At 39.0% G+C, this 15,962-nt stretch overlaps 1 protein-coding gene across 1 annotated transcript; it reads left to right on the top strand.

Annotated features, from left to right (window-relative positions):
• Positions 1–940: 940 nt before the first annotated feature.
• LOC132871804 (lipoprotein lipase) lies at positions 941–14,439 on the top strand. The gene is made up of 10 exons (XM_060906320.1): positions 941–1,113; positions 1,585–1,760; positions 1,956–2,135; positions 2,258–2,366; positions 4,871–5,104; positions 8,423–8,665; positions 8,792–8,912; positions 9,187–9,363; positions 12,760–12,867; positions 13,116–14,439. The coding sequence occupies exons 1-10, from the start codon at positions 951–953 to the stop codon at positions 13,249–13,251; spliced, it is 1,647 nt and encodes a 548-aa protein (XP_060762303.1). The 5' UTR covers positions 941–950; the 3' UTR covers positions 13,252–14,439.
• Positions 14,440–15,962: the final 1,523 nt, after the last annotated feature.

The following is a 15,962-nucleotide window of genomic DNA, read 5'->3' as shown; positions in this document are numbered from 1 at the left end:
AACACCTCGGAGTAATGTATATCTTATTTTCTTTGCAAAAAAAAGCAGTGTATGTGGGTAACACATCATCTCATCTGTGAAGCAGTAATGGACATAGTTATGTACAGTTCGAATGTATTATGCATTGATTACAACAGGATAGTGAATATAAGCCAGTTTTCCTGTCTCATTATGAGTCTCTATTCCATTCAAGCACATATTAAATAAAAATAGAAACATGTCATGAATAAGCAATATAACAGTATAAATTAGACCACACACAATGACTTCAGGGATTAAAATATCCTTTGACATTTACTAAATGCTGTCTCTGCACTACCTCAAATAGACCTATTCGTTTGACTCACAGTGCCCAAGAATGAGCCTGATAATGATAATAAGGGTCAGTACAAGATTTACTTTGTTTCTTTTTTTACTTTGTTCCTGTTTTATTCTCCTTTTTTCCCCCATCTGTGCTGACGTATAATGTGTGTGTTCAGTACAAAGCAAACAGCAGTGTATGTCAGGTATAAGGTAGGCGGACGTAAGTGCAGAAGTGATGTTTATTCACAGTGACGACCACACAAAGGCAAACAGTCCAAATTGGCAGGCAAGCTCATGAACGGAAGACAAGCAAAGGGTCGGGTGAGACACAAACAGGAGATCAAAGGCAGAGAGAAAACGAGAACGAGGAACAGGCACAGGAAATCAGAAACATGAAACATGGCTGACTTATGCATACTGACTTAGTGTAATACTTCGCACTGACTGTGCATCAGAACCCTTCCCCTGGCCTCCCCCCCCCCCCAATCTGAGTGACAGCTAGGTCCCTCTTCTTGTCCTAAATGCTTAAGTCACACCCCCTAATTCACATGTAGCCAATCAGAAAGCCCAAAGAGACACCGTGCCTGGTATAAATACACGGAGTGGCTCTTGGCAGCTCATCTGTTGAACTTGGACTTGAAAACCTAATGGTTTATTTTTATTATTTAATTTTTACATTGACTAGAGATTTATACAAAGTATTCGCACTCTGTAATATGGGAAAAGAAAGTATCTGGTTATTACTGATCATCGTAATTTCTGTTATTTCATGTGAGCCTCTGTCAAATTCAACTGAGACACCTTTATCAGGTAAGAGAAACAGCTTTGCAGTCCAGTTAAGAAGTTCAGAAAGCATAAAAAATAATATAAAATATCTAACAGGGTGCATTTTGAATATCCAAGTCTGTAACAGTTGTCAGTTCTACTGATGTATATAATTATATCACTTTTCTTTTGTGTATAATATAGACATGCATATCATGGATAGAATATTCTGGAACTCTAGACAAATTTCTTCAAAACATAGCCTATGATTTCCTGGAATATTCTTTGGCCAATCACTCTCCTCTGCTTCTGACACGTGACTGTACTTCAATACTTCATTTTTCCACTTATCATAAAGGTGCACTATTATTAGATCAGCTATTGTTAGGCTCGTTGATCTTCATCTCCAAGGTTGTGCTCACACTGCTGTTGCTCAACAAGTTTAACCACAAAGAACCTGAACCAGAATCCATTCAGGACTATAAGGGCTTTATTAAACTCTAACCTCATTACCAGGTAACATCCCTCATTGGAGTGCAGACCACGGAAACATCCAATCCAAGTTCTCACTGAGAAACGTAGAGTTCCCGGATGAAGACCTGTGCTACCTTGTCCCAGGAATAAAAGGGACTATATCAGACTGCAGATTCAAGCTTGATGCGCAGACCTTTCTGGTGATCCATGGCTGGTCGGTGAGTTCAACATGCACACCCACTTTCTGGATGTAATCTATAATTTTGAGATTTGTGACACATTATGCATTGACATTCCCTAATTTGTGCATATTTGAAAACAACCAGTATATTACATATTCATATAGAATTGCAATCATATAAGAGCTAAACCTGAACATTCTGGGATTATTTGAATAATTGTGGTTTCTGCAGGTTGCAGGACTGTTTGAAAGCTGGATCACTAAACTGGTGTCTGCTTTGTTTGAGCGCGAGCCCAATGCCAATGTCATCGTGGTGGACTGGCTGCAGCGTGCCAGCCAGCACTACCCCACCTCAGCTGAGAACACCAGACTTGTGGGTAGGGATGTTGCCCAGTTCATCAACTGGTTAGAGGTATAAATTTAGACAAGGTTCAATTCCCATAAAATGCAATTTTGAATAATTTTTTGTTTGTTTGTTTCTTTGAGATTTCATTTTTTCACACTACCTGTCTTTTCTTCTTTTTTTCTGTAAAGGCTATTGGCTACCCACTTGAGAAGCTCCATGTTTTGGGGTATAGTCTGGGTGCACATGTGGCAGGCATCGCAGGAAAACTCACCAACAGCAAAGTCAACAGAATCACAGGTCAGGGTTGCCAATTAACTTAAGTTTTAGCCCACACCCTACTTGTCTCACACACTAATTTTAATTGGGATATACTTGCTCTGCTCATAGGCCCTATCAACAAAACAAGCATTTTTACTAGGTTTTAATTTATATGTACATGGCCCATTCTATAATTGCGGGTACATCGTCAACTCTGCTATTGTTAAACTGGGCAATCCATTAACAGAACTGATGATAACAGAGTTTACATTTTCCACAATTTTGTGTCTTAACTCCCCATGCTAACCTCAAACTAGCTACCACATGGCATGTATACAAACAGAATGTTATGGATTTTAATCATATTATTGTTTTTAAAAAATGAGAGATTCACTCCAATATCATAATAACAGATTTGACGAATACTTAATCTACTGTTGGTGTAAAATCCTCAACATTTTGTTCAAATTTATGAGAGAAGAAACATAACATACCTCACTGCCTTTCTGAAGTTTCCCACCAGAGGACATGACCTCTCTCAGTGCGGGTGTCACGCGTGTTATTAAAAGTCTTTGTGGATTTTATGTGGTTTTATAACAGAGTTAACAGAGTTGACAAGAACATTGGGACGGATAAAAAATTTTTTTCCTATTACTGAAATTTCACATAATACAAAAAATGGACTTTCTATGCAATTGATTTTATACCAGTTAATAGAATAAGTCCCAAACACCAGATTGTTAGACTGAATCACTTCATGTTTATTCAAGTTGAATGTATGAATCAGGAGTCAAAGACAGCCAATTGAGGTATTTAACCTGACGTCACAGGGTCACGTGACGCCCCGGTGTCCGCCATTTTGAAGGTCAAGCTATATGTCAACAACATAGTAGCTAGTATGTTACTGTAGCAATGTTTACGTTCAGTCATTTGGATGACTGTTAAAACCTTTCAGTCTCAAGTTTTTCCTTTACTGTATTTACTAGTTTACTGTAATTATGATCCGGCAGCTATTTACACCGGATCCAGTGTAAATAGCTGCCGGAGCGCGCTCCGGCTTGCTCCCCCTCAAATTAAGCAGCGCACTCCGGCTTGCTCCCAGAGTGCTCCGGCCGGGGTTCCGGAGCGCGCTCCGGCTTGCTCCCCCTCAAATTAAGCAGCACGCTCCGGCTTGCTCCCGGAGCACGCTGCTTAATTTGAGGGGGAGTAAGCCGGAGCGTGCTCCGGCAGCTATTTACACTGGATCCGGTGTAAATAGCTGCCGGATCATAATTACAGTAAACTAGTAAATACAGTAAAGGAAAAACTTGAGACTGAAAGGTTTTAACAGTCATCCAAATGACTGAACGTAAACATTGCTACAGTAACATACTAGCTACTATGTTGTTGACATTAGCTAGTGCTAACAGCTAGCTGCTAGTACACTGCTACAACACAGACACTGACCCTAATAATACAGTTCTTGGTCATTGCCTGGTAACAGCAAATTTATAACGGGCCATGTCTCAACAGACTAAGAAGTTATTTCAATGACATTTAATAACATTTTGTTTATCCTGAGGACCGAAAGTAAATGAAAATGTGAACAAACCTTAGCTGTAATAAGATGGCGACCACCGGCTCCAGGGACGACCCACTGATGTAGGCATGTTACCCAGCCTGACACAAAATATTTGTAGGCATCCAAACTCTTATACGCTTTCAGATCAATACCTGTGTATGGCGATGGGTTTTTAACGACATAGGTATACAGATCATGTGGGCCGAAGTCAGGTAAAGACGAGGGCTTCGTGTACTTCCGTACGTCAGTGAACAATCCTGGTGGAAGCAGGTAAACGTCGTTCTCTAAGCCTGCTAACCTCAATTTTTGCAAATACCTCTCCCTCTGCTTGCCCTGTAAATGCCCTACGTCACTGGATAGTGAAGGTGTTTTCTGCATCTCGCTCCTTTTTCTTTTATGTTTTTCATTTGTCGCCTTCCTCGCATTCAAACTGATTCGAGCCATGACGTCCAAAATGGCAGCCTAACGATGCATCACATGACTTGGTCACGTGGGTGAAAAACCTCAATAATGTGGGGTGAGGGTCATTTAGTTAATGTTTTATGGATAAATTGGGTCTAAAATGTACATTAAGCATTGCTATTGATGAAAGTTTGTCATAATTTGCATTATTGTTCAAAACTGATTCAATAAACATTTCTTTTGTGGAAAATAACAAAAGGTTTATCTCGGAGACGTGAAACGTATCCCGAATTCTAGAATGACCCACATGTCAATATCACTATCCAATTGTTTGGGATTAGCTATGGATTGAAAAAGGTTATCATATTGTATCCACATAGTGTGATCGCATTATCTCTTTATCTATTAAATATCCAACACAAAAATATTACTTTCATTTCTATGTATTGACTACAACACTTTTTATGTAGGCTACCAGAAATCGTTTCTTATAAAATGGTTATTTGTGCATGATTAACAAATCTAATTTCAACTTTTTTTCTCAACCACTCTCTTTTTTTTTTTCCTTTTACAATTTTAGGATTTGACCCAGCTGGCCCAACCTTTGAGCACGCCGACAGTCTAAAACGGCTCTCTCCTGACGATGCAAAATTTGTCGACGTCCTCCACACAAACACCAGAGGTAGCCCGGACCTCAGCATTGGCATCCAGAGACCTGTTGGTCATGTGGACATCTACCCCAATGGTGGCACCTTCCAGCCTGGCTGCAGTCTGCGGAACACCATGAGGATGATTGCTACGCAAGGCTTGTACAGTAAGTCGTTGTGCTTTTACTGACATCAGTGAGAATGGTGTTTACTGAACTTACAGATACATGGATCACTTTTATATCAGATACCACCACAGCTTCACTCTATGGTGATGATGGGTCCTGTGGTGTTTAGTGCCATCAATCATCTGAATAGTAGAGTCATTTTATTAGTTGAGTTTTATAGTTGTTCAGCTTAAAGCATATTATTCAGTAACTGCAGTGAAAGTAATAGCAGCTACAAGAATGAGGCGTTACAGGAATAAAATTACAAATAATAAGGGGGCATAGAGCTAATATTTAGATATTAGAGGTAGGTGCTTAGTTGTCTTCCCACAATTAAACTTTAATCTCTATAATTGTCTTGAATGAATTTGAATTCATTTAAGGTATTGAAGTAATTTGAATATTTTTCCTTCTCTTAAAATTCTGAAACCATGCTGAACTCTGAGCAGTTGTTGTTTATGAATTAATGTGTGTCTTCCCATAAACCTCCCTAAGTGCTGCATATAGTGGTAGGGAGGTTTGTGTGCCTTAGTGATTCTGGGAGCTACATCAGCTGGGGCTAATGTCCCTGCTAGGTTCAACATCGCTGGGCTGGTTCCAGGTGAAAGGCCAGATGAACTGCAGCACCTGGCCCTCCAGATTGGGGGGGTGGATGATGGGTTAATGACCCATTCTCGTAAAACTCTAATCATTACTGAAACCATACATACAGGCCAAATGGCCAGAGTGTGAAGAGGTGAGGTCCCACAAACCTGGTTAAAAATATCATCTATTACATTTTTTGATTATGAATAATCCACAGAAATGGTGAAGTGGATAATACAATAAGGTCTGTTCAATGTCCTTGTTACCTTAGGCTAAAACATTTTTAAGCTAGCCAGCTAACTAATCACGAATGAACTTGCTGGTGTGAGATTTTTCTTCCAATGCTTTCTTAACATGATCAGCTAAATTTAAGGTATGTGGATTTTATCTAAATGAAATGGGTTTCTGGACATCTCATCTCGTTATCTCAAGCCGCTTTATCCTTCTACAGGGTCGCAGGCAAGCTGGAGCCTATCCCAGCTGACTACGGGCGAAAGGCGGGGTACACCCTGGACAAGTCGCCAGGTCATCACAGGGCTGACACATAGACACAGACAACCATTCACACTCACGGTCAATTTAGAGTCACCAGTTAACCTAACCTGCATGTCTTTGGACTGTGGGGGAAACCGGAGCACCCGGAGGAAACCCACACGGACAACATGCAAACTCCACACAGAAAGGCCCTCGCCGGCCCCAGGGCTCGAATCCAGGACCTTCTTGCTGTGAGGCGACAGCGCTAACCACTACACCACCGTGCCAATTCAATAATTTTTGAAAACAAGTCCTTAGCTGTTTGTCCTGAGGGGAAAAACAACAGCAAACCAACAAACAAAAAAACCTTAGCTTTACTTCAAACAACGCAATGTATTTCTAGACATTTCCAGAGCAAGTAAATAATGTTTCAAAAACAAGTCCTTGCTAGTTTGAAAAAAAAAAAAACCTTAGCTTTACTTCAAACAACGTAGTGGGTTTCTAGACATTTCAAGAGCAACTGAACTGAAAACAAGTCCTTGCTAGCTAACTAGCTGTTTGTCCTGAGGTAAAACAACAACAACTACTACTTTGCTTTACTTCAAACCTCGCTATCACTTAAACTCACCAACTCCTCTTATTTTTATAGTTACAATTCCATTTTTTACGACTATGAATGATTTGGTAGCTACAGTTAGCCTAGCAGGGAATGGTTTTGTTGTCATGGTCAGATCCATTTAAGCTTTGTGGATTTTATCTAAATGAAATGGGTTTCTTGACATCTATCTATCTATCTATCTATCTATCTATCTATCTATCTATCTATCTATCTATCTATCTATCTATCTATCTATCTATCTATCTATCTAAAACAAGACCTTGCTAGCTAACTACCCATTTGTTCTGAGGTTAAAAAAATAGCTTAACTTTACTTCAAACAATGCAATGGGTTTTGAAGACATTAACATTTCAAAAACAAATCATTGCTAGCTAACTAGCTGTTTTTCCTGAAGTAAAAAAAACCAAACACCTGAGGCCAAGTTTACATTAGACTGTATCTGTCTCGTTTTCTTCGCGGATGCACTGTCCGTTTACATTAAAACGCCTGGAAACGCCGGGAAACGGGAATCCGCCAGCGTCCACGTATTCAATCCAGATCGTGTCTGGTCCGGTGCTGTGTAAACATTGAGATACGCGGATACGCTGTGCTGAGCTCTAGCTGGCATCGTCATTGGACAACGTCACTGTGACATCCACCTTCCTGATTCGCTGGCGTTGGTCACGTGACGCGACTGCTGAAAAACGGCGCGGACTTCCGCCTTGTATCACCTTTCATTAAAGAGTATAAAAGTATGAAAATACTGCAAATACTGATGCAAATACTGCCCATTGTGTAGTTATGATTGTCTTTAGGCTTGCCATCCTTCCACTTGCAAGTGGTAAGTGACGCGCATGCCCGACATGCACTGAGATCACACACACAGCGGCTCAGTCCCAAATCTCTGCTCGTGCGCTCCACTCGCGCGCTCTGTGAGCTGCGCAGGGCCGGAGTGCGCACCCTCCAGAGGGCACTCGCTGTTCAGGGCGGAGTGATTTGGAGCGCAGGATGCCTGCGGAGCCGAGCGTATCCGTGTATTGGCGTTGCTGTGTGCAGGCGAATCGTGTATTGGTGTTGCTGTGTGCACACTAATCGTTTTAAAAACGTTAATCTGATGATCCGCTGATACGATCTAATGTAAACCCCACCTGAGCTTTATGTCAAACAGCACAAGGAGTTTTGTAGACATTTCCAAAGCAACTGAATAATGTTTTGAAAACAAGTCCTTGCTAGCTAACTAGCCATTTTTCCTGAGGTAAAAAACAAACAAACAAAAACTTAGCTTTACTTCAAACAGTGCAATTGGTTTCTAGACTTTTCCAAAGCAGCTGGATAACATTTAGAAACAAGTCCTTGTTAGCTAACAAGCGATTTGTCCTGTTCTGAAAAAAAGCCCCCCACAAAACTTTACTTACTTCAAACATCTCTGTTGCTTCAACTTGCCAATCTCTCTTCCCAAGCTCTTTCACCAATCTTCAATTCCACTTTTCCCTACTATGAATTATTTGATAACTACAGTTAGCCTAGTAGGAAATGTACATTGTCGTGTAATAGCCAGAAATGGTAAGCCATGGCTTCTGAGAACATTAAATGATCAAAGGTTTATGAATGTTAAAGATTTATTTCCTCTAACATCTGTGTCCTACTTGTGTTCTCAACAGACATGGACCAGTTGGTGAAATGTTCTCATGAGCGCTCGGTGCACCTGTTCATCGACTCGCTTGTGAATCAGGATCAGCAGAGCCTGGCTTACCGCTGCAGCTCCAAAGAAGCATTTTACAAGGGCCTGTGTCTCAGCTGCCGCAAGAACCGCTGCAACAAGCTAGGCTACAACGTCAACAAGGTCCGAACAGCTAGGAGCACCAGGATGTACCTCAAGACACGTGAGATGATGCCATACAAAGGTATGTGCATACATCTGATCCGGTTTTATTTAATTTTATTTTATTTGCTAAGACAATATTGCTGGCTTGTTTGGTCTTTTTAGTTGTGCTTTGTTAATGTATTTTTTTAAATGTTTATCTCTCTAGTTTTCCATTACCAGATTAAGGCATATCTCTTTAGCCATAAGCATTTGGCCCTGGACAGTCAGCCTGTGAAAATATCTCTGTATGGAACTCACGATGAGAAACACAACATCCCAGTAGTTCTGTAAGTGCCCATACTTTTGTACACAAATTTGTAATTTTATTGCATACAGAAACTTACATTTTAAAATTTATTCCATTATGGTTGATAATTACTCAGTAACTACTGTTAATTCTGCAGAATTTACTGTATGTAATTGTGAGAAAGGTAAGTCTGGATGTGTTCTGAGAGTTTAAGGAGTTAATGTTACATATGAATTGTACTAAAAAAAAGGTCAAGGAAAGTAGTACTGTCATTTTGGCGATACAGTATGAACATTTCCTGTGTTCCATTACAGGCCGAGCATGATCACCAACACCACCATCTCTTTCCTAGTGACCTCGGATGTGGATGTAGGGGACCTGCTGATGCTCAAGTTCCAGTGGGAGAGCGATTCATACCTGCCAAGCTTCTTCAGTGCCAAACAGTTCCTGATTCGCAAAATGAGAATTAAATCTGGCGAGACGCAAGCCAAGTGAGTATCAGTCATGGATGGCAATGTTTTCCTCAAAATTTCAGCATTTTCTTTTCATTTTCATTCTTGAATTATTTCATTGTACTTGTTCTATAAACATTACTTTCAAGGATTTATACTTGAACTGTAAATAATAAAAACAGCACCCACTTGAATTTCCATTAAAGTTCAAAGACATGCAGTTAGGTTAACATAGGATGGCCTTGGGCTGAAGTGCCCAAGAGTGGCAGCGCGTGCATATGCAGCAGCTTTGTTCTCCTGTGATAAACTAAATTTCGTTGTACATTTGTGCAGTGACTGACAATAAAGGCATTCTATTCTATCTATGAGTGTGTTTTATATATATATATATATATATATATATATATATATATATATATATATATATAGTGTGTATGTATGTTTGTAGTATGTGTGTGTGTGTGTGTGTGTGTGTGTGTATATATATATATATATATATATATATATATATATATATATATATATATATATATATACACACACACACAGTGGTGCTTGAAAGTTTGTGAACCCTTTAGAATGTTCTATATTTCTGCATAAATAGGACCTAAAACATCATCAGATTTTCACACAAGTCCTAAAAGTAGATAAAGAGAACCCAGTTAAACAAATGAGAGAAAAATATTATACTTGGTCATTTATTTATTGAGGAAAATGATCCTTTACATATCTGTGTGTGGTAAAATATTACATATCTGTGAGTGGTAAAAGTATGTGAACCTTTGCTTTCAGTATCTGGTGTGACCCCCTTGTGCAGCAATAACTGCAACTAAATGTTTGGGGTAACTGTTGATCAGTCCTGCACACTGGCTTGGAGGAATTTTAGCCCATTCCACCATACAGAACAGCTTCAACTCTGAGATGTTGGTGGGTTTCCTCACATGAACTGCTCGCTTCAGGTCCTTCCACAACATTTCGATTGGATTAAGGTCAGGACTTTGACTTGGCCATTCCAAAACATTAACTTTATTCTTCTTTAACCATTCTTTGGTAGAACGACTTGTGTGCTTCGGGTTGTTGTCTTGCTGCATGACCCACTTTCTCTTGAGATTCAGTTCATGGACAGATATCCTGACATTTTCCTTTAGAATTCGCTGGTATAATTCAGAATTCATTGTTCCATCAATGATGGCAAGCCGTCCTGGCCCAGATGCAGCAAAACAGGCCCAAACCATGACACTACCACCACCATGTTTCACAGATGGGATCAGGTTCTTATGCTGGAATGCAGTGTTTTCCTTTCTCCAAACATAACGCTTCTCATTTAAACCAAAAAGTTCTATTTTGGTCTCATCCATCCACAAAACATTTTTCCAATAGCCTTCTGGCTTGTCCACGTGACCTTTAGCAAACTGCAGACGAACAGCAATGTTCTTTTTGGAGAGCAGTGGCTTTCTCCTTGCAACCCTGCCATGCACACCATTGTTGTTCAGTGTTCTCCTGATGGTGGATTCATGAACATTAACATTATCCAGTGTGAGAGAGGCCTTCAGTTGCTTAGAAGTTACCCTGGGGTCCTTTGTGACCTTGCCGACTATTACACGCCTTGCTCTTGGAGTGATCTTTGTTGGTCGACCACTCCTGGGGAGGGTAACAATGGTCTTGAATTTCCTCCATTTGTACACAATCTGTCTGACTGTGGATTGGTGGAGTCCAAACTCTTTAGAGATGGTTTTGTAACCTTTTCCATCCTGATGAGCATCAACAATGCTTTTTCTGAGGTCCTCAGAAATCTCCTTTGTTCGTGCCATGATACACTTCCACAAACATGTGTTGTGAAGATCAGACTTTGATAGATCCCTGTTCTTTAAATAAAACAGGGTGCCCACTCACACCTGATTGTCATCCCATTGATTGAAAACACCTGACTCGAATTTCACCTTCAAATGAACTGTTAATCCTAGAGGTTCACATACTTTTACCACTCACAGATATGTAATATTGGATCATTTTCCTCAATAAATACATGACCAAGTATAATATTTTTCTCTCATTTGTTTAACTGGGTTCTCTTTATCTACTTTTAGGACTTGTGTGAAAATGTGATGTTGTTTTAGGTCATATTTACGCAGAAATATCGAAAATTCTAAAGGGTTCACAAACTTTCAAGCACCACTGTGTGTGTGTGTATATATATATATACACACACACATATATATATATAATATATATACACACACAGACACATATGTATATATATGGGCGGCACGGTGGTGTAGTGGTTAGCGCTGTCGCCTCACAGCAAGAAGGTCCGGGTTCGAGCCCCGTGGCCGGCGAGGGCCTTTCTGTGTGGAGTTTGCATGTTCTCCCCGTGTCCGCGTGGGTTTCCTCCGGGTGCTCCGGTTTCCCCCACAGTCCAAAGACATGCAGGTTAGGTTAACTGGTGACTCTAAATTGACCGTAGGTGTGAATGTGAGTGTGAATGGTTGTCTGTGTCTATGTGTCAGCCCTGTGATGACCTGGCGACTTGTCCAGGGTGTACCCCGCCTTTCACCCGTAGTCAGCTGGGATAGGCTCCAGCTTGCCTGCGACCCTGTAGAAGGATAAAGCGGCTAGAGATAATGAGATGAGATGAGATATATATATATATACACACACACACATTATATTTTATATATATATATATATATATATATATACACACACATACACATTATATTTTATATATATATATATATATATATATATATATGTGTGTGTGTGTGTGTATATATATATATATATATATATATATATATATATAAAATGTACATGTACAAAGACCCAATCATATCCATACTAATGTTGCATTCACACTTTAACACTTATATGAATTAATATTATTAATTTTAAATGTAATATATATTTTATATGTTTTTATTTTTTATTAGAAATATTTGATAGAAAATATAAATATTACCTAATTAATGAAGCCTTTCTTAAAAAAAATCAAATGTGTTTAAATTCTATGACTTTAACCCTTAGCTTAAGTTGTGTGACTTGTTCCAAATTTGCACCACATTCAAAATGTGCTGACGAATTTTAGTTAAAATAATTTACATTTTACTTTGAAATATTTGGTTACTTTGAAATGGAGACAAAGTGTAATTTCATCTCATTGTATATAATTGTATCAATAAGACATAGAAATGTAGAACTAAAATATGCCACTTATTACTGACTACATGCTCAGAAAAAAGTTACCAAGCTTTATGAGCACAAAGCTCACATCTGGAGAAAGTGAATATAATGAACCTTTAAAATCTGTTGGACTTTGAGGACCGCTGTTGAACTTTTGAGGGTACCTTTGGGGGGAAAAAAACCCCTGTGAGAAATCAGTTTTATTTTCTAAAGAATCTGTATCAGTATGCAAATTGTTTATGGCTTGTATTCCAGAGTGATTTTCAGACCTAAGGATGTGGAATTTGGGAGCCTCGTTCAGGGCGCTGACAGTGTGACCTTTGTAAAATCCAAAGACAGTCCACAGAGCAAGAAAGAGGAGAGGTAAAAACAAAAGGATAAAAACTAATCCATTATGTACAATCTGGGAACAAGCCAGGCCTGAGTTTCCCAAAAGCATCGCAGCACAAAGATCATCATTAAATAGTAGATCGAGCAGCACAATGAACACTCTCTCCTAGTTAAGATGCTCTTAGCTTTAAGAAGCTTTTGGGAAACCCACCGCAGCTTATTAAGTTTGTATGAGGAGAAAAGTTGAAACCTTGTTGCTAATTGTTTTAATTATTTTTCAGGTTGCATAGGCTTAAAATGCACGGCAGCTTCTTTAAACAGGATGGAATTGTCACAGCGGCAGAGGTGAAAAATCCAGAAATGCAAACGGAGAATACAGTAACGGCAACCACAGAGATGATCACACAGAGTTCCTGAGGTGGTTGCTCTGAACTTTAATGCTACTTGCAATCAAAATAAAGACTTTGGAGATATAGTATAATAATGTCTAAAAAAAATTTAATTGTGGTTGTTGAGCAGAGTGAAATTAGAATCAGAAGGTGTGCCTTTATGTAGCCTATTATTAGAACATAAACTATAAGAAACTACTTGAAAGATTTCTTAATTGTGGCAATAAGATATTTTGTAAATAATTATAGAACAATTTGCTGTTACATATTGCATATGTACGTTATTCCGCGAAATTGAGTCGTACATGAGCTGATAGCTGACGAGGTGCATAATGCCGAGTTGGCTATAAGCCATGTACGATGAGATTGAGTGGAATAACTGTTTGTCTATCCACGTTCACTGGATTTTGAGAAACAGAGCATTTTTATTTTTTGCAAATAAGATAAATAAAAACTTTATACAAAATGTCCGACAAAATCATTTCCGCTTAGAATGTAAACAAACCGGCGAAATGACGAGCAATTTGCAAAAAATTCTATAATCATAATTCTTGAAAAATAAAAAATATATACAGTCTTACTTTCATTCCATACTTTGTTTTTTTTTTGTATTTTTTGGGGTTTTGTTTTCGAGTAGAGTTTTTATTTCATCCTCAGTTGGTTCAGCAGTACGTTCCGCCATTTTGTTTTTCTCTACTCACAGTATATGAGCTGATATCCTAGTAGTAGAGCAGCCTATCAGAGCACATGATTGCTCATATCCAGTGAATGTGGATAGAATAATGCATATTACGTTCTATGTTACATCCTTTGGTATTAATGCTACTTTTAAATTCATAATTGTCGGACCCTCTTTTTATTTAATACGGCTCGTGGCCTAAATATCTGTTAACATTTTAGATCTATGAATCAATGCTACATTAGAGCTACCTCTGCTGATCGTCCTAATTAGGAATTCACAACTACTCACTTTTCTTCACATATACTGTATTTAATACACAGATTTGTACAATTCCAGGAAAATGATGTATTTTTTTTAGCATTGGGATTTCAAATGTATAATATTGTATGTGTAATATGACTGTAATGTATATTTGCACTCCAACCAAATGCCCTTGATGTATATTTTTAGTAAATATATGAGTGATTCCACGCTTATGGGTACTGAAATGGGGACATGAACTTATTTTTAAAAATTCACCTAAAACCATTTCTTTTTTTTACCATCAGGTCACAAAACATGTAATCTTTAATGAATGATATGTTAAAAGACAACTTTAATTTTCTGAGATGTAATAAAAACATATTTATATGCCAAAGTCAGAACGTAACAGAAGTGTTGTGGACATATATATTCTCAATTTTAACAATGTAGAATTACTTTTTGAAACATAGGAAGGTGATGTTTTAGCAAATATAATTAATAAACGTGTAGTAGAATAAACATACACATTCTTTCAATAAGATTAACATGGTATATAGCTAGATTGTAATTAATTTGTAACAGACGCGAGATGGACAATCGTAACAGAAGTAATGTAACAGACATCATTTTGGAACTCATAGGCTTGACTTTGGCATATAAATATGTTTTTATTACATCTCAGAAAATTAAAGTTATCTTTTAACATATCATTCATTAAAGATTACATGTTTTGTGACCTGATGGTAAAAAAAGAAATGGTTTTAGGTGAATAAGTTCATGTCCCCATTTCAGTACCCATAAGCGTGGAATCGCTCATATACAAACAATTTGGGTACAGGGGTTTATACACCCCTACTCATTCACATTTTTTTCTGTATTTTGACTATTTTCCATGGCAGCACGGTGGTGTAGTGGTTAGCAAGAAGGTCCTGGGTTCAAGCCCAGTGGCTGGCGAGGGCTTTTCTGTGTGGAGTTTGCATGTTCTCCCCGTGTCCACATGGGTTTCCTCCGGGTGCTCCGGTTTCCCCCACAGTCCAAAGACATGCAGGTTAGGTTAACTGGTGACTCTAAATTGACCGTAGGTGTGAATGGTTGTCTGTGTCTATGTGGAATTAAAGTGCTACTGTATTACTATCTTTAGACAGGAGATGAAGGCAATGCAGCGGCACGGTGGTGTATTGGTTAGCACAGCAAGAAGGTCCGGGTTCGAGCCCCGTGGCCGGCGAGGACCTTTCTGTGTGGAGTTTGCATGTTGTCCGCGTGGGTTTCCTCCGGGTGCTCCGGTTTCCCCCACAGTCCAAAGACATGCAGGTTAGGTTAACTGGTGACTCTAAATTGAGCGTAGGTGTGAATGTGAGTGTGAATGGTTGTCTGTGTCTATGTGTCAGCCCTGTGATGACCTGGCGACTTGTCCAGGGTGTACCCCGCCTCTCGCCCGTAGTCAGCTGGGATAGGCTCCAGCTTGCCTGCGACTCTGTAGAACAGGATAAGCGGCTACAGATAATGGATGGATGGACTACTTTCCACATTGTAGAAGAATACTGAAGACATCGAAACGTTGAAGACATCTGGAATGATGTGGTAAACAAAAGTGTTTAAAAAAACAAAATAGGTTTTCATATTTTAGGTTCTTCAAAGTACACAGCGTTTTACCTTGACGCTTTGCACACTATTGGCATTATCTTAACCAGCTTCATGAGGTAGTCACCTGGAATGCTTTTCAATTAACAGCTGTGCCTCGTTAAAAGGTAATTAGTGGATGAGTTTCTTGCTTCTTAATGCATTTGAGATCAAACAGTAAATAATAAATATAC

Source organism: Neoarius graeffei, chromosome 23, assembly GCF_027579695.1.
Source record: "Neoarius graeffei isolate fNeoGra1 chromosome 23, fNeoGra1.pri, whole genome shotgun sequence".
Taxonomy (NCBI): Eukaryota; Metazoa; Chordata; class Actinopteri; order Siluriformes; family Ariidae; genus Neoarius; species Neoarius graeffei.
Note: the sequence above shows the minus strand (reverse complement) of the source record. Positions and strands in the feature narration are given on the sequence as shown.

What these genes read in the sequence shown, in the direction of transcription:
- LOC132871804 (XM_060906320.1), top strand. Translation starts at nt 951, where the DNA reads ATGGTTTATTTTTATTATTTAATTTTTACATTGACTAGAGATTTATAC. An exon ending in TGGTGATCCATGGCTGGTCG is followed by an intron (nt 1,761 to 1,955) that starts GTGAGTTCAACA and finishes TGGTTTCTGCAG; the next exon opens with GTTGCAGGACTGTTTGAAAG. An exon ending in TGAGATGATGCCATACAAAG is followed by an intron (nt 8,666 to 8,791) that starts GTATGTGCATAC and finishes TTATCTCTCTAG; the next exon opens with TTTTCCATTACCAGATTAAG.